At 36.1% G+C, this 24379-nt stretch overlaps 1 protein-coding gene across 10 annotated transcripts in view; it reads right to left on the reverse strand.

Moving 5' to 3' along the window:
- LOC120531761 (bromodomain adjacent to zinc finger domain protein 2B-like) overlaps positions 1-24379 on the reverse strand; it is a 268155-nt gene that overhangs the window by 134057 nt on the left and 109719 nt on the right. For all 10 annotated transcript variants that reach the window (XM_039757469.1, XM_039757463.1, XM_039757464.1 and 7 more), the window contains exon 3: positions 5551-5641. In XM_039757469.1, coding sequence (XP_039613403.1) covers positions 5551-5590 — 40 coding nt within the window. In that variant the 5' untranslated portion in view covers positions 5591-5641. The remainder of the gene's footprint in view (positions 1-5550; positions 5642-24379) is intronic.

The raw sequence follows: 24379 nt of genomic DNA on the forward strand, positions 1-24379 counted from the left end.
ACAGAGAATATTAATGGTTGACAGTACATTGAGCTGTGGGATTCTTCCTTTATCTAGGAAATCATTAATTAGGCATGAAGTTCATTACTGTCCAATGCATATAAAGCCTTATGGCAAGGGTCCTCTTCTGCAGTCCTGGGGGCCGGCATGCCTGAAGGTTTATGTTCCAACCATTTTCTTAAACAGAATGAAGTCCTTGCTGATAATGATACTTTCTATTTAATTATATGACTTGTTAGTTCTTCATTCTTACAAGAAAATTTTTAGTCACACTGTAAACTCTTGTTTCGTGAGAGCGTTATCCCTATGTTTTGTGGAAAAGAAAAGATTTGTATTTCTTGGCCCATCCCTTTTATTTATATCTTAACTTTTTATTAATACAAATACTTAATACTGCATATGCATAGTTTGAAATGTAATCATGTTAACTGGAGAGCTAGTGGTTCCTTTTTCATCTCATAAGTAACTAGTGGCTGATTATAAAAATAGGAAACAATTCAAATCTAATTGCATCTGTTAAGGGTTATGAATCATAACAAGTGAGTTAACTTAAAAAAATGAAGCCTAACAAACATATATAAACATATATAAAATTTATACTAAATTAAGAAATTATTTGAAGCTAAAACCTGCACCCATTGAGGGAAATACTTATATATTTAAATTATTTCTCTGTGTTCATTAAATGTTAAGTACTGTTAATCTTTAAAACTGAGTTATGAGCATCATTCTTGTGTATTAACAAATCTGACTGCTAAATTCAATTTAACTCATAGAAGGCTGTCTAGAGATAGACACCACCAATGAGTTATCTCTGAATCCGTCTTCAGGACTATGGCACCAATTATGGGCAAATTCCTTGGTAACACATGTAAATAGAGGATAATGGCCATCTGAAGCAAGAGGATGCCTAGAGGATGTAGTAGTTCTTTTTTTTTATATTAACCTTATTTTAAATAAAAGTTCATTTTCACAAAAGTAATTTACATATGTTGAACAGCAAGCATCTAAATATCTCTCAAAAATAAGCATCTCACCATTTTTAATTTCACATGGCAACTGCAACATTCAAAATGTGCAAGATGTACAGTAACTTGTTAGACCAGCCAAGTTACAGTATCTCACAGCAGGCATGATTCCATAATCAAAAAGTGGAAAGTGTTTGATACTACTAGGACCCTTCCTGGATCAGGCCATCCCTCCAAACTGGACTGAAGAACGAGATGGAAACTTGTCAGACAGGCTATCAAGAGACCTATGGCAACTCTGAAGCAGTTACAGGAATTTTTGGCAAAGAGTAGTCATTGTGCACAGGCGACAACAATATCACAAATGCTCCACAAATGTGGCATGTATGGAGAGGTTGCAAGAAAAAAGCCACTCCTCACTCCTCAAGCCGCATTAAGTCTCAACTGAGCTTTGCCAAAACAAACCTTGAAGATACTGAGGTCAAATATAAAAAGGTATTATGGTCAGATAAGACCAAAATTAAACTATGTGGCTACGATGCCAAACAGTATATTTGGTGGAAAGCCAATACAGTTTACTATCCAAAACACCACAAACCTACAATGAAGCATGGAGGTGGAAGCATCCTGTTGTTGGGGGTGTTTTTCTGCAGCAGAGACTGGGGTACTTGTCAAGATAGAAGGAAAAATGGATGGGGCAAAATAGCGTCAAATTCTTGAGGAAAACCTGCTGCCCTCTGCCAGAAAGTTGTCAATGGGAAGAAGGTTCACCTTCCAACATGACAATGACCCGAAGCACACAGCAAAATTGACCACACGGTGTCTAAAGGAGAAAAAGGTGAACATCCTTGTGTGGCCTAGTCAGAGCCCAGACTTAAACCAGACTGGAAATCTGTGGAATGACATGAAGACTGCAATTCACAACGGTCATTGTCCAATTTGACTGAGCTTGAGCAGTTCTGTAAAGATGAGTTGGCAAATATTACAAGTCTAGATGTGCAAAGTTGGTAGAGAAGAATCCCAAAAGACTCATGGCTGTCATCAAAGCAAAAGGGGCTTCCACAAAGTACTGACACAGGGGGTGATCCTTTAACCATCTCAGTGATTCTGGGTTTATATTTTGTTATTTCTTCCTGAATAATTGCTATCATACACATGGCTGTTATAACTTGCATAGAGTAAAGACAACTGGAGAAATATTTGTTGTGTGTGACTTCATTTCAGGCAACAACATGTGAATATTTTGGGGGGTTGGAGGGGTTTATTATTTTTAATACCCACAGTATATTCATTTAGTTTCTCCAGTAACATTTTATAGCACCATTCGGGGTCTGATATTATGACAATAGCTATGCAAACTAAAATTTCCACTTCTCTGGCTGTTGCTTAACAAGATCTCCCAGGAATTTAATGAAGAACTCTGACATGAATTCAATTGGATTTTTGAATTCCACCCCTTCAGGAATTGCAGCAATTCTAATGTTTCTTCATCTTGTTCTATCTTCAGAGTGCATTCATTTATGAAGGAGGTCACTCTTTTTTCTGCCGTCATCTATTAAAACCATTTAATGTGAGATCTCAGCATACTGTATACTTCATGTTGTTGAGCAGAGCACCAACTGAATTTACTTTACTGTTTTGTTTTTAATTTTACTAAAAGGTTTCACTTTGTTTTTCATATCAAGCTTAGTACCATTCATACCCTCTTTCATTTATTTCACATCCATCCCTAGCTTAAATAACCATTTCCACAAATTCTTCACTTCAGAAGCATTGTCCATCTAATGTTTGATGCAGTGCTTCAGTTTGGTCTCAGAACTAGTTGGTGGTGATGTTTGAGCTGTAGACACAAATGACACATTAGCCTCTAATTTTCTTTTGTTGGGTGAATGCAAGTAGTTGTCACTGTCAGCATTACATTTTGGCTTACTACTGACCAGGCTAGGAGCTATCACTTCTGGATATATCTAGTGTGAAGGCCTGATTCCTTCTGCAACTGCAACAACAGGCATATCAGGACCCATACCTGCCTTCTCGTCATCCTTATAAACATGAAGCAAGCTGTACCTTGTCACTCATCTTGTTTTCAGCAGCTCTTTGGGGGTTGTTGCTTTACGGACATAATGTTGTTGAAAGCCTGACTATGACTGTTATAATTCAGAATATCATAATAATTGAAGAATGATTACATAAAGCACTATTGCTGTAGGAAATGTATCTGAAGTATCCACCTTGACAAATGGACAAGAACAATTGATCACACTTCTGCTGCTTACTTATGTTATGGATATTTCCTCAATTTATAATATCAACAAACAGTAAGATCATTGTGAACACACTATGCAAATGAAGAGTGCCAAGGTCGCACAGTGATTGGCACTCCTGTGTGTTTGACCCTGGATTGGCATCTTATGTATGGTTGCTGTCCCATCCTGTATGGGGTTTTTCTACAACATTCCAAAGATTCTGCGTGACAGTGTATGTGTACACAAGTGGGGCCTTGCAACTTACTGTCCTCTAGTCCAAGGTTTCTTCCTGCCTTGTACCTAACACTGCATGGATAAGTTCCACTTCCCTACCCCTTACCTGGATTTAGCTGGTTCAAAAATATTACACTATGTTATGCATCCAAAAACACACACACACTTCTTGTAGAAAGAACCCAGAACAGCAGGAAATGACCATATAATTAAGTAGAAAACATGTAAATGCCATCAAACATACTACTTTATTTCCACCTTCCTTAGGTTGCAGTTCTCCATAGGTAATTTCCTTTTATCCAAATGTCCAATATGATTTTAACAACTGTTGTGCTGATCTTTACTCTAAAGCTTTATTTCTCTGTTTTTTTGATGCGCAGCAAAACTAAACTGTATTAAATTTACAAGTATTGCACTTGAAATGTGTGTGCCCAGCAATGTCACCCCGTGCAGGTTAATTGCTGCTTTATGCCCAGTTCTACTTTGGTTCCTGATGCCCTTAAATTGCATGAAGTAGATTCAGTAAATGGTAGAATGGAATAAAGACTGGATTCATTATGAAAATCAGATAAATGTACCTATACATATGTATATTGTTGCCCAAAAACATTAATATCGAAAAAGCCCTCAAACTGTTCTTGGCATTGTAAAAAAAAAATCAATTTAAACGTATTTTTAAATGTTAGTAACTCTCTGACAACTCTTAAAGCATCACCCAGATCTCAATGACAGTACCAGTGACAAAATATTTGCTTGACACCTCTTTAAAATGTCACAAGCCATTCTCATACCCATTCTATTTTCAATTGCATACTTCAGGAAATTAATTAAAATTTACCTTCTGCCAAGAAGTACCTAAATGTTTTTCTATTGCCTTTAAAACAGGCTTGTGCACCAGGGAGCGGATTTTCAAATGATTATATACACGCTGTCAAGCAGAAGCACTTCAAGGGTAGCATTTCAACAAAAATATGATTCTCTAAATTAGGTCTTCTGAAAAGAGTTGTTTTAGATTTTACACATATTCATATTAACCTCTAGAAATCACAGACAGACTTGCATCATAATTTGATATCACGCATGACCATTAATATTTGCTGCATATTTTAACATTAGCACATATTATTCCTAAGAGCCACACACAATAAGTATGAGCGCCAGGCTGTGTCTTTCATGTTCTTTCAGCATGCTTGTCCAGAATGTATTCTGCTATTTCGGATGATAATACTACTCTCCTCTTCATTTTTTTCTTTCAGCAGAGATCGCAATAGTCATAATTTGTCTAATCTTTCTCAGGAATTCCCCCTTACAATTTAGTACATGTTTAATAAAAGTACAAACATAAAAAGGTACACCTGTAGGAAAGTTAGCAGATGCATGAGTATTTGCAAATCAAACACTGATAACCTATAAAGCTCAATTTACTACTTTGCCTAAAGACTATTTACAGTGTGGGTGTTTTCATTGTTTTTTCTTCTAAGCAAAAATATCCCTTAATTTCAACTTTACTGCATATTCTGGGCCCACTTTATAGCTAGTAGTAATCATCTTTAGTGTGTAGGCAGGTTTCTTACGTTATTGCTTTTCATTTTCCAAGTTTCATCTTAGCTGCATTTTTGTTTCCTTTGAGTCTGCATGGTGGCACGGTGGTATGGTGGTTAGAGATGCTCCTTATAAAAACCTAGCCTTAGCATCATTGTTGCAGACTTTGTATATTCTTAAGAGTTTTCATGAGGTTTGTGTTCAGATACTCATTGCATCCCAACACTCAAACTGGCCCTACGTGAGTGTGTGTAAGAGGAAGCCCTGTGACACACTAGCATTCCATCCAGCCTACCTGATACTGCTAGATTAGGCTTCAGATCCCCATGCCCTATAATGGAAAAAGCCTGTTCAGAAAATACACATATAGATATTTTGCATCTTTTTTAATTTTTTTTTATGAGACTTGACAGCTGACAGAAAATGTTATGAAAAGTGAACATCCCTTTATCTTTTTATTGCAATGTTCACAGGTTTTTTTTCTTGCAAAGAATTACTCGACATACAGTAGAACACAAGACCATCTAAAGATAATAATAATAATAAAAAAAACACATTACTTTTGCGAGGCTCAGAAGTCACTTGTTTCTCTAGCTGCATTCTCTTCACCAGGATCCCATCCTCATTTGTCTTCTGAAAGGCAGTTCAGTACTGAAAGACATCACAATCATAGCATGAGCGGTGGGTAAAAAATAGACCATGGAACAGAAAGCCAGCCACAAAATCCACTAATCTTTAAGTGCAGCGTGTGTGTATGTCTATAAGGAAGTTTTTCATTTGTATGTCCTTTTATCTCTCAGCTGCTGATGGATAACACTTTAGATTTCACAAATGTATATTTATCATGCATATATTCCTTAGCAGTGTATATCATAAAGTTAAAAGTCCAATTCTTTTTAATGTTACAAACAATAAATGGAGTATTGCATACGTTAACGCCAAACACACCCAATCAGGTGTAATTGTCAGATGGACAGAAATCATCTTCTACTATACAGATATATTCATTTCTTTCTGTTTGATTCTTCCTATATGCAGTAATGGTTTCAGCTTTTCTGTTGATGTAATTATTTGGTATTTCCTTAGGATTTTGAGCAGCAGAGCTAAGGTTTACAATGAGATCAATAGGAATAAAAAAGCACTGCATTTTATATTATTACACACGTTACAAAATACATTCCAATACTGGGCACACCTCAAATGATAAGTCTTTTTTTGTCAGATAGACAGAAATGTACATTTCCAAAGTCTAAATAAACCATTTTCTGTAGATATTTAACTAAAGAAGAACAACTTAAAAAGTTTGTATTTGTGTAAGTATTTAAACCTCTGTGCTTTGGAAGCTCCAAGTTTACACAAATTACAATCACAAATGATACAAAGGTGATTAAACCTAATCAGGTACTACTTTCCTTTATCTCTCTGGATATAAAAATGGCTGACAGGTTCCCTTCTGGGATTAACAAAGTTTATCAAATCAAAATAATATGTAATTGCGGGAGGCAGCTGATGTTACTTCTTTAGCCTCCACCCAGCTCCATGACAAAAAGCAACAAAAAAGCTCAGGTTGGAAAACTAGCCAAGGCGTTGCACAATGCCAAACACCTTGCAGACATCGCCTTTGAATACGATGAAAACTTCATACAAGCAATGAAATTTAAGGAGAATAATCTCCTTACAAACCTTTGTTCAGTGAATTAAAGGAAAGAGAACTTCCTATCACAACGTTTCTGCAATGTAAAAATATGCCAACCCCACAACCAAAAATCCCAGCCATGACCGATCCTTCATCTACAGGAACAGAAAATCACCCACAGCAAGACCTTAACCTTGGGTGGTACATTTTTTTTTCTGTTCATTTAAATGTTATATATGAGCATTAGTTGCATTTTTGACTCTTTTTTATTTTGTAAAGTGTATACATGAATGTAAACTTATAAGCTAATTAAAATAATTATCATTTAAAATGTATCTGTTAATTAATCTTGTGTAAAAAAGATTTACATCCATAAAGATGTCATTTATCTCTTATATATACTGAACACAAGTTGGATTTGTTTACGTGAAAAACATTTAAACAATGCATATTTAACCAAGATTTCAGATTTTGCAGGTGGCATTGAAATGTAAATCCAGTGAATATGAGACTTTAGCGTAAATACACATACACATAATATTCTCATTACATAAACACACAGAAGCAGGTACACATACATACTTTTTATCCAATTTCTCATCCTTCTTTTGCAGACAATCATAAGTGCTTGTGCACCCCGCTAATATAGATGACAAGACAAACTGTTACGCCAAGTGTTATACACTGGTAGTGGCCCCTAAAATACTTTTTATTTTAGACTTTGACTTTCATAGTACTATGTGCACTAGTACAATCACCTCATATACTATAAAAATGCATAAGTTAGCCATTTAGAACAAACATGTCATGAAAAGGTACACATATAGAATAAAGGTTCTAGAATAAAGGTTGGTCAGGAAATAAAGTATTTTATCTTCCCCCACCCCCTTGGCTTCTACAGATGCCTGTCCGACAGGAGACTTCCCACTGCTCTCTTGCTTCTTTTAGCACACAACAATTTGGTAAGCTCAAAATTTGTGCAACAACTCTGAATTAAAAATATTGTAAAAAGCATCATATAAAATAAAGAACTGGAATTTTGCAATAAGGGATACAATTTTCAATTTTTGAAGTGTCAGGGATTAAGTGGTTCTTCAGATTGTACAGTGTGATTCTGCAGTGTGGTACAAGAGTGAAACCAGCGCCCTGCGTCTTACTTGATTTCTTATTATTCTAGACTGTAACAGATGGTTGATGCTAACAGAGATAATCCTGCAACAGAGTCATCAGCATGGATCAGCAGTAATCAGACTGCGGACACAATGTCTTTTCAGCTAATGGAAGGTGCAGGGTTATAGGAAACACATTATTCAAAATGCCTTGACCCCATTCCGAGTCAGAGAGCTGTTAGCTAGCCTTTCTCTGCTTGTGTGTTTGTCTGTATTTACAGCACTTGGGCCACTACAGTTAAACCCCACCTTTTTGAGTAAGAATTATGTTGGGGCTCTTCCTCAGCAAGCACAGTGGTAACTCAAAATGTTCTTATTGTTTTGGCGCCCATATGGGGTAATGATTAGCTGAAGCACACATATTGTTTGCGCAAGTCAGTCTCTTGAAGCATGAGCTGAACTCAGTAGTCTATCTACTTGGTTGCCTGGTGATACTTGGACCCTACTGCTTTCATTTACCTTCACAAATTACCATCAGTGTCCCAGATCCTAGAAAAAAAAAACAATTAGGAATGGCTTGTGGTACAGAGGACAGATAAATTCTAGCCTTATTTATAAATGGATTCATGTACAGTTGTGGAAAGAGGCTGACCCATAAAGAGAAAAAATGGTCTTTATAATAGAAAAGCTAGAACAGAACGGTTTTTATTCTATTTGATTATATTTCGTATGTGTGTATATATGTATAATGTGCATACAATACACAGTATCATTTTTACAGTGTTTTAAGTAATTATTTGCAGTTTTAAAGGCTACACAGGGTAATAACAGGAGAATACGCTTTGAATGTCGACAAAGAAAGAGCCACACTTACACAGCTCTACAACAATGGCCTAATTCTGTACACTTAATCTTAAAAGCAAAAGGTTTGCATGTATTCCAAACACAAGCTGCTAATTTTTAAGAATATGGTCTTACAGAAGTTATGCTATATTATTTGAAAACTGAAAATATAGATGGGGAAATACCTTAGTTACTCAAAACTAAACAGTACATAATGTAGTTAGCAGCACAGTGAAAGGCAACTATTATGAAAATCAAACATAGACAAGTCAAGCAAATTATTCTGGGTCACAGAGCGAGTCAGAGTGGGCAATTAGAGAATAACCCTTTGCTTTAAAGCCCAATGCTTTAGCCATGACAGCACAAGTCCTTTGGTGTTTCAGTTCTTCACATTAACTGCTGGGTATTAATAAATATGTGGAGTGTGGCATTAAGAAAGAAAGAAACAAAATTTTGGACGTGAGCGCCAGTAGGCTATGCGCTCTAGGAGCCAAGTTATGCAAACTATTCTATAACATTTAAGTACTTAATTATTTATCTCTTTGATGCTGGTCTTTCTGATCATAAAATAGGTCATTACAATAGCAATTGATGAGAAGAATTCAGAATTAATTGCAGAATTACGCTACTCGAGGGTTCCTGTGGAGTGTCTCTTTCTCTTACACAGCTTAAGGCTCAAGTTTCGAGTTCGGTATTTTTCCATCCAGCCATTTTAGATGTAGACTATCCTTACGAAACTGTGACACACAGACACACACCTATCATTGAGATATTGATGTTTTCATTATCAAGGGATCCTACAACGTTGAGATCTGTCGAAAACTAGAAAACAAACCTTTTGACAAATCTAAAACTTTCACTCCTACCTCATAGACGATAGGTTATGGTGGGGGAGGATGCAAAGAAAAAATGGCTGAAAATGCAGTTTGGGAGAAAATACAATACATGTTAATATCTGTGTAAGATGAATAATCCAGACAGTTACAGAAAAACATCAGCGGTCTGCTAACCAAAAACATAAATGTGGTAAAGTTAACCACCATCCTCAGGCACTCTATAGTCTCAGCTGGAGCTTCTTCACAATTGTCACTTGTGTTTTAGCAGTTTGCACCCAGTAAATTAATGTACAGAGTATAACAGAGGTGTACCCCATACGTCTTCAAAGTGATAGGCTATACTGGCATTGAGGGACATGGAGGGGGGGACTTAAAATGAGAACATGTGTCACAGGCCCTGAGCTGGTGGCAGGCTCGGGACGGTCTGCACACAAATTCATTATTTTTGTAACGGCAACATCAGTGACAACAGAAACTGAGTGTAAGCTGAATCACCTGAAGATGATCTACTGCGCTGCTTTTAAAGATGAAAGGAGACCACTCGATTTTCTTAATACCACACGTGAAATGAAACTTCAAAGATTTTGACCAAAGGTGTGCATCGCACTGCATATTTTTTATATGTCGCCAGTAACTGCGCCCAGGGCTGAGCATACAGATGAGTAAAATGATCTGTGTGAAACTGAATTTGCAGCAAAACTCTGTGTTGTGCTTCACAAAAAACATGTGAAAAAATATTATCATTTTACTTCCGGAAACATTTGTGCCAGTCACACAAGAACAGAGGTTTTTAGTTTCTGTCACGAAGTGTTTTCATACATTCATTGTACATGTCTATGCTTGTCACTTAGTATTTCAATAACGGTTTCTGGGATAAAAGTAAAAAAAAAAAAAAATTGATCAGTTAACAGAAGTGTGCATATCCTCAGCTAGGATAAGGCGTTTGCTATATAAGGGAGGTGTCAGCGAGTTTTTTCCTGTGGAGAAATGCGGTAATGTGCACAGTAGAATGTTTTGGTGTCTCCTATTGTGGAAAACATACAGCATGTCACAAACCTTAATGAATTTTAGGGTCAGTTTTGCTGAACTGCATATGACTAGACACTTGTCTGCTTCGCTCATCTAGTAAAGGAATATTTTAATGAACTGAAATTGGTTCAGAACTGCTTATACTCAGCAATGTACCAGAACTGAACAGTCTTACGATCCTGTCCACTGAATGGGAGCGTGTGCATTAAATGGGTGCTATTCTTGCCTTCACTGCTGAGAAAACACGGAGGTGGATTCTGTAGAAGTTAGTAAAGTAAGATAGGATCTGCTATTTACTAGATTTATTTTACATGATTTTGATATTTTGTTGTATTTATTTTGCAGTGATAATCTTTTGCGTTTAGCATGAAATATAAAAACAAAACATTGCAGATATTTGCATTTGTCTTGAAATGGTGCAAAATACACATTGCTAATGTTCTGTCAGTCACGGTTTTGTTAAATGGTTGTGAGGCTGATGCAGGGCCCATTATGATACTGTAGTTCTATCTCGGGCTCTGGCATGTACAGTATAGTGGTGTCCCTGCTGGCATTTTATTTCAAACCAATACTGTATGTATTTGTCTGTACTGTACTAACATGTCCTTTAAATGTGATTAAGAGCAAATTTCAGCGTCCAATATAAAGGAACAATTAGTTTTTTTATCCTGTTTACCTTGCTCAACATTTATAGTGTCAGAAAACCCTTTCACAAAAACAATGGCCTATACAAAATTGGAAAATGTTTCCTAAAATACTCACATGCTTAACAGTTTTCAGTTCAAACTGACCAATGCATCGGTTTGTTTTATTTGTGGTACAAAGATGAGAGCATAAAATTCAATAAAATTAGAAACAGTTACAAAAGGACACAGGATTTTGAACACATTTGCTTAAAAAAAGCTTGAACATCATGATGAACAGTTACTGACCCTCTCTATGCGTTGTCTCCTTAGTTCTCTGTGGAAACTGACGACACTGCTACACTGCCTAACTGCAGAGACACTGGGAGTCTTGGGGTTATTGTGTTTAGTACACTGTTCAGCATGTATTTATGATACTGTAGAATAGCCAGGTGGCCATGATCTCTGGTACTGTGACTTTGCCCGTTATAACATAACCGTAAATATTGTATGTTCACTGAATTCTTATTAAACTCCTTCAGGGAGTCACTCTTGACTAGTCACTGCATAGCAGGACTCATCTCTTTCATATACTACAGACAAAGAACCAGGCTACAAAATTTCATCATGGCAGGACATCTCTCCTCATGCTACTTTGGAGCAAATCATGTTGGAGAATTCAAGAGTGATGGTCAGTGAGATAGCACACTGTGAGGATTGGTTTTGGGTTAGATGAATCAATTCTTCATAATCTATTACTCATGAGCAAACTGTGTTACAGGGCTAGACTAGAATTTTGATTCTTGAAATGATGCCTCACTGTTTCAAATTGTTCCATGGAGAAACCAGAAGTAATTCATTTGGACAGGGAGAAAGTCAAGGTAAAACAAAAATACGATAACCTCAAGTTAAGGGAAAAGTTGTGAAAAAAAAAGCTTGAGGAGAGAACATCATATATAATTAACGGCAACTCTGACCTATGCGTACGCAACATTTCAGAGAAACATGGAAATGACAACACCCTTAATCAAGCAGGGAAATGCAGTCAAACCAGCTAAATGACGATGCATATAATATCATATCACCAAGCTGATATTAGTATGTCCACTGGCGTGACAAACATATTACATTTCATAAGTGATAAGTATGAAGTACAGACTCAACTTTAGCTGCCTTCAAACCGGGTCAATGCTGCATATTCACACTAAAGAGCTTTTTTTGGTTTTTCGTCACTTTATATCGGTTACCTGTTCAGGGAACTGGCCGACAACAATAACAACAATTTATTTTTGTATAGCTCAAGTAATGCTGCAATGGGCTTTAACATGATCTGATTTTTGACAGACCACCCCACAGCATTAATTCCCTAAGAAGACTAGAAAAAATTCCCCAAAAAAACCCCTTGGAGGGAAAAAAATGGAAGAAGTCTTGGGAAAGGCAACTCAGAGAGAGACTCCTTTCCATGTAGATTTGGAGTTCAATGGGTGTCAAAAAATGGGGTAAATATAACACAATACATAGAACAGGACACAACTGATCCTCTTCACAGATCTTGATGGCCAATCTATCATTGGATTTTGACACATTCCCCCATCCCACTTACTATCTGCTGGTACAGAAAATTGTTTGTTTTTTTTTTAGCTTGCAGCCCCAGATTACTGCTGGCCCTTCCTTTTTGCACACCCAAGATTCTCTTATGAGTAAAACACACTGTAGGCAAAGAAAGCTGATGGAAGATGAAGCAGTATTTGATATTAGGGAAGTTTACACAAAGCTGCCTTTTTTGAGGAAGTCATTATCATCTGCTCTTCATGACTGCCAATTCAGTTTTTATTCATTAAGACTGGTAAAAAAATTCCACTCTACCTGTAATAGGGATGGTTTAGAAGCCTTCATTATAGAGCAACACAGGTTTTTCCAAAGGTGGCTTAAAATGCCAATGTTTGTTAAATTTAATTACATTCATTTAGGCCTTTGGTTTACATCAAATTAACATCTTCCTTTTGTTTGCTCTTAAATTGTTTACTGTTCAGTGGTCAATGGGAAATATTTCTTTAAAAAATCAAGTATTTTTATTTATTTATATTCAATACTATATTGACACACAATAAAAAAACATTATTCTTATCACATAAATTAAATCAGTAAATTTTATGAATTTTCAGTGGATTTAAGAAAATAAAGACTAAGAAAAAATAAGACGACAGATTACATGCATTCTGTTTAAATGTTTCTGTCACTAAGCTGACAAATAGCAAAGTACAATGAGCTTTGTACAATGGGGTCCCTTGTGTCTTCTCCTTAATGAAGAATCATTGTCAAGATTTTACCGAATTTGAGAAACCAAATGCATGCTATTAGCTTTGCTTAAGAGAAGTCTGCCAGGACCCAGGAGTCAGTGGCCAAATCCAGAGCCTTTCACCGGCAATATGCATAATGCAGATGACATGCATGTGAAAAGCAAGACAAAAGGAAAACAACCATTCCCTTCAAAAAGCACTTCCAGCAGATTTGCAAGGCCTCTAAATATTTATACTCTACATCGCTTGTAAATTCCTTAAAGTCTGTTTTCACATACAAACAAAAACCAAGTACATCTTTTTTTAATTAGATTTACTGGCACTTTGAGTTTCTTAGTCAAATAGTGCATGATCAATGCTTCTATTAAATTGTGATATCTAAACCAAAAATACTTATACTCCTAATTAAGATATGTTGTATAATTTCATTTTTTTTTCAATCAGTAAATAGCACAAAAAAACTTCCATCATAGAATACTTAAAATATGCTGGTTTATCTACTGCATATTCCTTTACAAAAATTAACAATGCAAAACATTTTCTATTTTGAATTAACATAAATCTACACATTTTTTACATGAAAGAAAGAAAAAAATATAGACATGACTGTACTAAATAAAAAGAAAGACTGTAGCATGTATGGGATTCTACACATAACATAGTAACAATCCTAAAAGAAAATAGTTTATCTTCAAAAGATTATTGTTTCATCTATTAGATCCAAGAGAAAAGCGAATTTGTTTGGTGGGCTGAGGGCTGCAGAGGTTCAGGTGGGGATGAAACTTCCAGTGGTCCGGGGGCCAGGTAACAGCTGCAGCGTTCAGCACGTTGTGTAATGCAGCCGGTGGCGATGGCCCATTCTCGCTGTCCACCCCACTGTGACCATTTGTGGCTGTTGCTGCTTTCATTGAATGCAACGTAATCCCCCCATTCTTTCCTCAAAATGCATGTTTAATATAACAAAATAAATTGAAGACATTTTTTTTTTTAATATATCAATAGTTGGTGAAAGAACTGCACTGAAATATACCCTAACACAGCGGGTGCCAACTTTTAAAATGTTTTTAATCACATCATGTAATTTTGGAGGTGCTTTTTAATTGGGTGGGATAGGCTCTGGTTATCCCAGCACTTCTATAACTCAGAATTGGTTTAGATGGGTTTCAGAATTATTAGTTTAGCTGATGTAAGTCCACAAACACTGGCAATGGAAATGCAATACGACAGGACCCTCGGGGGGAAAAAATGTCACCAAATAAGATACATATTAATTTTGTATTATTATTCTGAACTGCTAAAGTAAGATTTCCTTCTGCCTGTTTTCTACTATGGTGGTGCAGTGGCAGTGCTGCTGCCACGCAGTGAAGTGACCAGGGTTTGTGTCTCCAGCCCTCCCTGTGTGGATTTGCATGTTCTCCCTCTGTTTGTGTGGGATTTCCTTGGGGTGCTCCGGTTTTCCTCCCACAGTCCAAAGATATCCAAGTTAATTAAACTGGTAGTTCTAAATTAAGCCTAGTGTGTGTCTGGTGTTGTGTGTGTGTTCATCCTGCAATGGACTGGCAGTCTGTCCAGAATTTGCTCCTGCCTTATGCCCTATGCTAGTAGGGATAGGCTCCAGCAGACCCCCCACAACCCTGTTAAGGACTAAGCATGTTACAAAATGACTGACTGTTTTCAATTGCTTTTATATCAGCCAGTACTGTATATTAATACAAAAAAATCAATATTTTCATCAAAAATAGGATTCTGATTGTGTTTTATTGTCAGATATGCTTTGATATGCCTCCAAGTACAGAAAATGAAATGACATATATGTTATGTACTGCGGTGGGCTGGCGCCCTGCCCGGTGTTTATTTCCTGCCTTGCGCCCTGTGTTGGCTAGGATTGGCTCCAGCAGATCCCCGTGACCCTGTAGTTAGGATATAGCGGGTTGGATAATAGATGGATGGATGGATCTATGTTATATATAAAAACGACTGTGAAATGTCAACAACACATTTGCCTTTAGTTCTCTGAACAAACTATTTTTTATTTTTTTTTTAACGTAAGTGTTACAGCTATGTCCTCAAGTCCACCCATGGTACAGTGATATCAGAAATCATTTTATAATACCAGGTAACTCCGAAGTAAAAGTACAACAAATTAAGAGTGAGATGTATCAGTAGCAGTGCTAGGAATCAACATGAAAAGAATCACATGAGCAACAGTCCACCATTAATCCATTGTAATACTAATACAATACTGGAACTTCTAATAATAATAATAATGAACAGAAAAATCACAATTATTAAGATTCAAATATAAGAAGTATTAGTTATATTATCCAGTCATCCATTTTCCTAACCCGCTTATCCAGGGCAGGGTCTCAAGGTGGCTGAAGTGTCTCCCAGCAATCACTGGGCACAGGGCGGAAACAACGCCTATTAACAAGTATCATCATATTAGTAGTACCAGAAATAAAACACAATAGCAACAATTCCCCTACCAGCTTTCTAATCCATCTCACAAGAGCTAACACATTAACAATAACGGAAAAAAAAACGATACTACCAAAAATAACAAAAATAGGATAAATGCTAAAAATGAGCACAAAAGTGTTCAACTAACAAATGATATTTCTGCTGTTGTCATTTCTCTTTCTAGAAGATGAAGATGCTCAAGACCAAAAAAGTAGCCATCACTACTAATGTGTAAGAAGCCGTTCAAAGCCTCACTTCTGTATTTCTTTTATATCAAAGGCCACATTTATTTATTTTTATAAGTCAATATTTACTAAGCAAAACAAAGATGTGCTACATTTTCAGTTGATCTCTCCAAGGTAAATTTGAGAAACTGGTCTGTTTGAAAGTGCAAGGCTGACGTTCATCACTTAATCACTCACAAAGTGTAAACTATGCCAGCACTGCAAGAAAGAAAAATGTTTAAATCTGAAGAAACACTGCAAACCTCAGGCCACTAATGGAGGATATGCAGAGTGTATACTTTACAACGTCTAAGTCTTTTTACAAGAATGTAAATTAATTCATGCCAACTTCAACAATAGAAGGGGGAAGTAAAATTCAATTTATGAGAACACACAGCAGAAGCAATATTGTGTAAGGTTACTATAAAGATAAAGGTCACTCTGCAGAGTTCATTTGGTTAGAGACTCCAATGCTATCAGCTTTTTCTGATAGAGCAAAGTTCATTTTCATTATTTTAACAGAATTTCCCTCACTTGTTGCCAAGACCTCTTCTTAAATGTCCTAATCCACCAGCAATCACTCCTTTCCGTATGGCCTGTCATAATGGACACTGTATGTGTCCATAACGTTTCATGATCAGCACCTTGTCTCACTTGAAAGCCAACAGTGAAGTGTGAAACTCATAAGCTGCTGCTGAATTGAGCTTTAATTCCACTAATCGACACCATCCAGTAATTTTTCTCTGTAATGGTAGTGTTACTCAAATCTATGCACACAGAAATATAGAGAGATATAAACACATCTTCAAATGATTCACTAAACACTGAAGCATAAGAGTCCATTTTATATAACCTTGTCAGAGAGAACTCCAAGACTGGTAAAAAAAAAAAAAGCCTTAGAGAAACCAAAGGACCTGCTGTAGAGACAGCACAAAAATAGCTTTGTATAAAGATACTGTAAATAAACTTTTACAACTTCTGCAAATGCAGACAACCAGAAATCAGTAAGAAAAATTTAGCCTGTGGGAGAAAGCTGCATCAGTATATCGACAATGGAGTTCATTAATCCAAACCAAAAACAGAACAAATATTTGGAGCCACATAAGTGTTTCTTTAGAAAAATGAAGTGTGTCTAATGGGAAAGAAGCAAATTGCATATTCTAATATACATTAACACAGAAATTGAAACTTGCTTTTTCTTTCTATTACCAAATTTGAATTCTTTTATGCAAATTTATATTTTTTTAAATCTAAAAAGAGCCTAGTAACCAACTCCAAAACAAAACAAGTAGTTAATTCAATTAATTAATGATTTATTTTAACCTCCTACCAAAAAGAAAGACGAAAAGAGAAAGGCAGGGGGTACAAACCACATGGTTCCTCATTGCAACTATTCAATTAATCAAAATACTGAATCCCTAATTTGGTGCACAAGCAGCATTTGTTAGACGTCGTCTAGACTTCTACACAACCGTTGAAACAGAAGTTCATTCCAGAAGGGAATGTGAGCTTTACATACGGTGTTTGGCACCTAAGTAGGGGTCCACGCAATAAATGAAACATTTTTTATATACCTACAGAAAAATGATACGATACATTTGTTAAGATGCCTGTCATTCAAATTAGTCTCAGAATCGTTTCATTCTGTATTAACAGGCATTTCTCACAAATTACTTACAGTATTTCTTAAGAAAGCACTCGCGCGCGCACACACTCACACACACACATATATACACACACACAATCCATTTCCTTTGTTCTAGGCCAGCTGTTAATAGATAATGAAAATGCCACATTTTTACTTCATACTGTGGACCCCGTACATAGAAATTAACAGACACAGCCTGTCTTTTATTTGGAAAAAAAGGAAATGAAGCTTTAGAACTGTGTCTTCATAATTACTAAACCAAAAAGTCCATGAAAGCATTAAATAGTGATGTGCTGCTACAAAAAAGTACTCTGATGTTGAAGGGCTAATAAAATAAAATGACTGATTTAAATGCAAAATCAATATGTTTACTTTTTAACCCACTTTACATGGGCTCTTACAAAGTAATACTTCAAATGTACAATGTAATGTATGAGCATGGACATTAACAAAAAATTAATATATATCTAAACAAACACACACACACACACACACACACATATATATATAAACATACATATATACTGAATATACACATACATACATATATATATATATATACTGTATATAGTGAATATTTGTCAACGTGATATGAAGACAAGTTAGCATTTACAACCAGGCCTTCAAGTTTGGCATTAAAAGAACACACAAAACAAGTCAGACTAACTAATTAACAAGACAGGCTGTTTCTTAACAGCACAATTAATGTTCCCTCATCTCATTCTCAAATCTACTTAATTCACTTCAGGAGGAAGTCATGGAGGTTGGAGCTTACCCCAGCCACACTGGGCACAAAGAAAGGAAACAGCCCTGGATGGGGCACCCAGCCCCTTACAGGACTCACTTACACACCCAGCCCCTTACAGGACTCACTTACACACCCAGCCCCTTACAGGACTCACTTACACACCCAGCCCCTTACAGGACTCACTTACACACACAGCCCCACTCTCATTCACACTGGGGTCAGTTTAGAGTGGCCACTTAATTTTTGGGGATGCAGTAGAAAAAGAGGATCACAGACATGGAGAGAGCATGCAAACTATACCCAGATGACCTCCAGGCCTGGGATTTGAACCCAGCATGCTAGATGCACTGCACCACTAAATTATTTTACTAACAACATTAGTCATCACTCTTGAAATTGTCAGAAGAAACATCCCAGTCTGTAATATTTACATTCATGCATAAAAAAAAGTGGGATTTATAATTTTCATATTCCTCAGATATTCATCAAGATTCCAGTAGAGTTTTAGACTCGTATCTTCACTCGGTACAAAAACGTGACAAAACCAAGTGCCAGTGCTCAAAAATGTAAACATATCTCAGTGCTTTTAGATTACAGACACTATCCAGCTTCTTTAAGGATTTTTAGTGATATAATGGATGTTGAGGTTTGTACACCTCACTGATTTTGCAGGGGGCTTGGCAAAGACCACATTTTAGAAAGTTCTTATATTTGCTCATCCTGATTTCCATGATAACTAAACTGCATAAATTCGATGGTATGAATATGATAATATGAAGTGTCTCAGTGCTGCTTGTTAACGTATATAATATTTAAATTGAAATACCTGCATTTCATTAATTCTTATTGTGAAATCCATTTAGGAGAAATAAAACATTTAAATGTATTTTTGGACAGAAGCACAACAGGAACCAACCCTGGATTGAAGGACAGTTTACAATTTCAGAGTGCTATTTCTGCATTGTGTCTCCCATTATTTCTGATGAATTGTAGAACTTTTATTACATATAGTTAGAACTATACTGACTCCATTTCTTCTATAAATTATTTTAGAAAAGTGATATTAAAAAACGGATGGACAAATAAACCTTTGTACCGTTTTCTTAAGAAATACTAACAGCTTAAAATGGTACATATAGTCTACTCTACAGTTCTTTAAAAATAAAAATAGTTTACAAAATGATAATTCCATTATCAAAAACATTCAAACCTTGCCCTTTGACTTTGTATGTCCCCCAAGAAGTACATATTGTTTGCTCTACTATATTTATATGCATGTGTATATACATATGTACACATACACACCGACACACAATATACTGTACATACATATTATATATATACATATATTTGTAAATAATACAGCATAATCTATATATATATAAAATGACCAAACATTCTGGATCTATGCCTGGGCGTAATGTCGGCCCAGCTAAAGAACATAACACTCCTTTCTTTATAAGAGGAGAGCAGATACTGTGGAGAGTACTTGTTTATTTTAGGTGCTTGTGCCACACACACATGCTGTATCTGCATAATGCTTAGTGTAGGGGTCTCCAATACTGGCCTTGGAGGGCTGCAAAGGTTGCAGGTGTTCATTCTATCCCTCTTAGTGACCGGATTTTTGCTGCTAATTAACTTATTTTCATTTAATTTTAATTAACTTGACTCAGACCCCTTATTTGTTTCTTTTTCCTTAATAAGCAGCCCAACAATAAGGAGACACAAAACAAGCCGCCAAATAACCAGCTCACCTGTGCCCGTCACACAATATGTGAAAATAAAGAAAGCCGATGGTCTCGGTAAGGTTGATTTCTTAGAAAAAGCAGAAAATCAACAGTTTTGGAAATGTCTGCTGTGGCAGAGTGAGAGCACAAACAAGTCATGGAATTAAGTAACAGGTTTAATTAACAGCAAGAATCGGCTTCTAATTAGAAAAACTGGTTGGAGTGAAATCCCAATTTAGCTGGTCATCCGTTGGCTCACTTTACATCTCATTCCTGTTTGGCTGCCAGTTAAAAAAGAAAAGGATTAATTTAGAAGACTGAATCATTAAAAATTGGGCCTTTAAAATGAAAGGAAAAGAAGTTAATTAGCAGTGAAAACAGGTCACCGATTAGGAGAAGGGTTAGAATGAAAACCTGCAGCCACTGTGGACCTCTAGGATCGGAGTTGGACACCATTGGCTTTTTGCATTAAGCTTCCCAAAGATTTCACTGAGCTTAATGCACAATGTCATGTGTATTATGTAGGCATGATTCATGACTGTGAAGATCACGGAGTTTCGATGGATGAGATCAAGAGCTTTGTTTACAGAGTATGAGAGTAAAATGTCACTGCCAGCCATGTTTCCCTCATGCTCTGAATGCAATGCTGTCAAACAAACAATCCAACCAAGTGCCTCTTCATTCTATTCATAGCAGATGTACTTATCTACTAGTTGGTAAACAAGTGTACCTCAACCATTGGCACTGTCCCAAGCCTCCTTTTTACTACACATTAAATACATTTGATTAAGACTATACAATTCATAAATTGCACTCTTTTTTCATTCTGTTTTGCAATATGCTTTGCAGCATTCACCGTAAAAGTTACAAAGAAACCACTAACTGGTGTGGACCAGTCAACTGATTGAATAAACAGATGGGGCGCCAGTTCCTAACAACCAACTTTAGTGAACTGACACCTACAAGAAATACAGAACAGGTGGAGTTGTTAATCATTTAGCTTGATTAAATAGTATATAATGGAAACCAACTGCTATTTTGGACACAAGGTGGATAGAATACCAACATATGTGAGTGTGTGTGCATGTTCACTTTGGAAGGGCTGTTCCTGCCTTGCACCCTTTGTTACCTGGGACAGGTTACAGCTTCCCCTCCACCTTATCCAGGATAAGCAGTTTAAGAAAATGGAAGAACGCTTGACTTGGGTAAGAAAAATATATCAGTCATTTAACTATGCTGGTCAGCCTGAACCTTGAGCCAGTACAGTATACTAGGAATACCACAAATAACTAACCAAATTGCACCCTGCACATATAAAGCTGCCAATGAATCCATCCATAGTCTAAACTCCTTTATCTTACCAAAAGTGAAATCACATCACACAAAAAAATATTTCTTATATACAACATGTATTGTGTTTTTAAATAACAGCACCACCCTAACACAAAGACAATAAATATATCATTGTGGTGTACAATTCCATTCCATTGCTATCCTTTGAGTATTTCTAAGCTGTTGTATGGATCTGTGTTATCCAAACAGCTCTGGCTTCATTAAAATATATTTAAAAAGACACTTCAGAATCCTTAAAAAAGTAAATTTATGAAATATTAAAAAGACATTCTTCCACAAAGACAGCAATACACTGGAAGCTGTGTAATTTTTTTTCTTGATAATACATGGCCAGGGATTTACAAAACAAAGCTGGCAACATATAAATTATTTGCCCCATCATTATTAATGACAGAACATACATGGAGCACAGCATGAGATCTCATTTCAGACCTTGTTTACATAAAATTCTGAATATAATATATATACGCGCTGCATGAAGAAAGCCTGAAAATAGCAAGCAGATGTAATTACAACAGAGATATTGCATTAAATCTTCAGATGCACATACATATTTAAACACAGCAAATACATTTGTGTATTTCTATTATGAAATAATGGAAAAATAAAATTATATTGCAGAATATTCAGATATCGATAAAATAAAAAAAGACATCTGGACTTTTATTATGAGACATTTTTCAGTTTATACAAGGTTTAAAAATAAAAATTAATTCCACTAAGCAGTGTGCAAACTCATGTAACTGAGACAGTGAAAGCTTATTTTAAATTATTTGTCTTGAAAATGATACCCACTACATATATTATAACAAATTATTTTAAAGAATTTTAAGTCTATTCATTTAAGAACAATACACTTTGAAAGACTTTTGATGAAATTGTTTTTGTACATTAAGACCGCCAAGACAATTATGTAGCATCAAGAGGGCAAAGGCCTACTGCCGTAAACCCCAAGGCTGCTGCCACTGCACAGTAGGAATTTCAAGGACCTTCAGCTTACAAATCTTTTTAGGTAAAAGCTTTAAATGCATAGATTAAAAAGAAAGAGCAAAATGAATTGCTCAGACATAAAGTTCTGCAATGTGGGACTTCATGAAAAATGAAAACAATAAACAGATCCTAATTTAGATGGCTCTCGACAATTACTTTGTGTAGATCAACTTCCCGAAGTCCCTGCCAAGATACAACTCAAGGCCAAGGTGGCCTGATAAGAATCTTGGCAAATTTGGCTTTGATTATACTCGATATTTTTAACATTTCTTTCTAAACAGTTAACATTTCTTTCTAAACAGTATTTAAGAAGAAAAGCACTAATTAGAAAAGAAAACATTTTGTGTTTTTTTTTAATAAGAATGAATTACTACAGTAAATAGAAAATAAACATATTTTTCACCCAATTAAAATGGATATTTAATTTCTTTAAAATATAATAGTAAATAATTTACACAGTACTTACTGTTTTACCATTACAACCAACACAGGGACTAACAGACCTATAAAAAATGAGTGAATAATTAAATATTTATTAATTTCTGTATATTCAACTAAGACCTAATAATGTGAAACAGTTCATGGTGTTCAATTGATAAGTATAGTAACGAATTTTATATGGAATTGTCATATTATGTGATGAATCCAGTCTCTTCCTCTAGTGGTGGGCTCCTAGAGAACTGGATAATATGACAACATGTTATCAATGACACACCAGGGCCTCTTCCATAGGGCAGCTCCAAAGTAGGAAAGAGACCATCTTTGATAGACAAGTTCCATTGATACTCACAAAAGGCAAGTCCAGCTGTACTGAGTTGGCATTTTTCAAGCTCCCGCATGAGTTCCAGCTCCTGAGAAGGGAAGAGTCCGTTTACACTGCCAAGATCTACAACACTTGGGTCTGTTCCACTCTTGGTTTGCACTGGACCTACCTGGCCCTCTCCTTTCCAGCTTCTGGGTGGTAATCCCTCAAAGTGGCTCCATGAAATTTCTTTCAAGCTGAGCCCCACTGGGCTATATGGATCACACTGCCACCAGGCACTTGCCAGCAAATGCATGATCTAGGAGCGGCTCCCAGTGTCCATAATTTAATTAGAACTTTTGTGTAAGTCAGATATGGCTAGCTCTTTATTTACAGTAGTTCCTCCATTTAGACCGATTTGCCACGGGTAAAACTAACATGAGCACGTTATCTTTATGCAGCATAGCTCTAAGGATCATAGCGGCACACAAGTTACCCCCCATCATGTCATGGTCACAGTCCTAGAAGATGAGCGACTATGCTGCCTCATCATTTTTTCAGTTATATCACCCACCTCTAGCAGTAAGTGATCTTGCCTTTACTGTATAGCACCTTTCATAGACAGTGCTATTTAATTTTGTTTTACAGACAACAGCCCAAGAGCAATTTTATGCACTCACGCATGTCCACTGAAACTGACAGAAAGAAAGTTGGCACAGTGCAAAGTATATGTCAAATAAAAACAGCAACTTGCAACTGTGATGGCTTATTTCTTACTATTCAGAGGAAACAGCCTTTAAAATAAATTAAACACTATCAGTGTTTTAAAGGAGCGAGCACAATGAAAAATTACAGCTACTAAAAGGAGCATTAAAAAGGCTGACACTTTAAAATTAAAAAGCAATAGCGGATTTTTAAAAACATCTTAATTTATATAATAGTGCTACTGGCGTTCTTTCATTTTAATTACCACATTCAACAAAAATCCTTTACGTTACAATATCAAATATAGCTTATTATGATCTGGATGTATTATTTAAACGTTGTCACAATAACAAAGCTCAGACATTTTAGCTGCACACTGTAAAAGGTAAGCCATGAAGATAACTAATTATATTTAA

The sequence above is a fragment of the Polypterus senegalus genome, chromosome 6 (assembly GCF_016835505.1).
Source record: "Polypterus senegalus isolate Bchr_013 chromosome 6, ASM1683550v1, whole genome shotgun sequence".
NCBI classification, from domain to species: Eukaryota; Metazoa; Chordata; class Cladistia; order Polypteriformes; family Polypteridae; genus Polypterus; species Polypterus senegalus.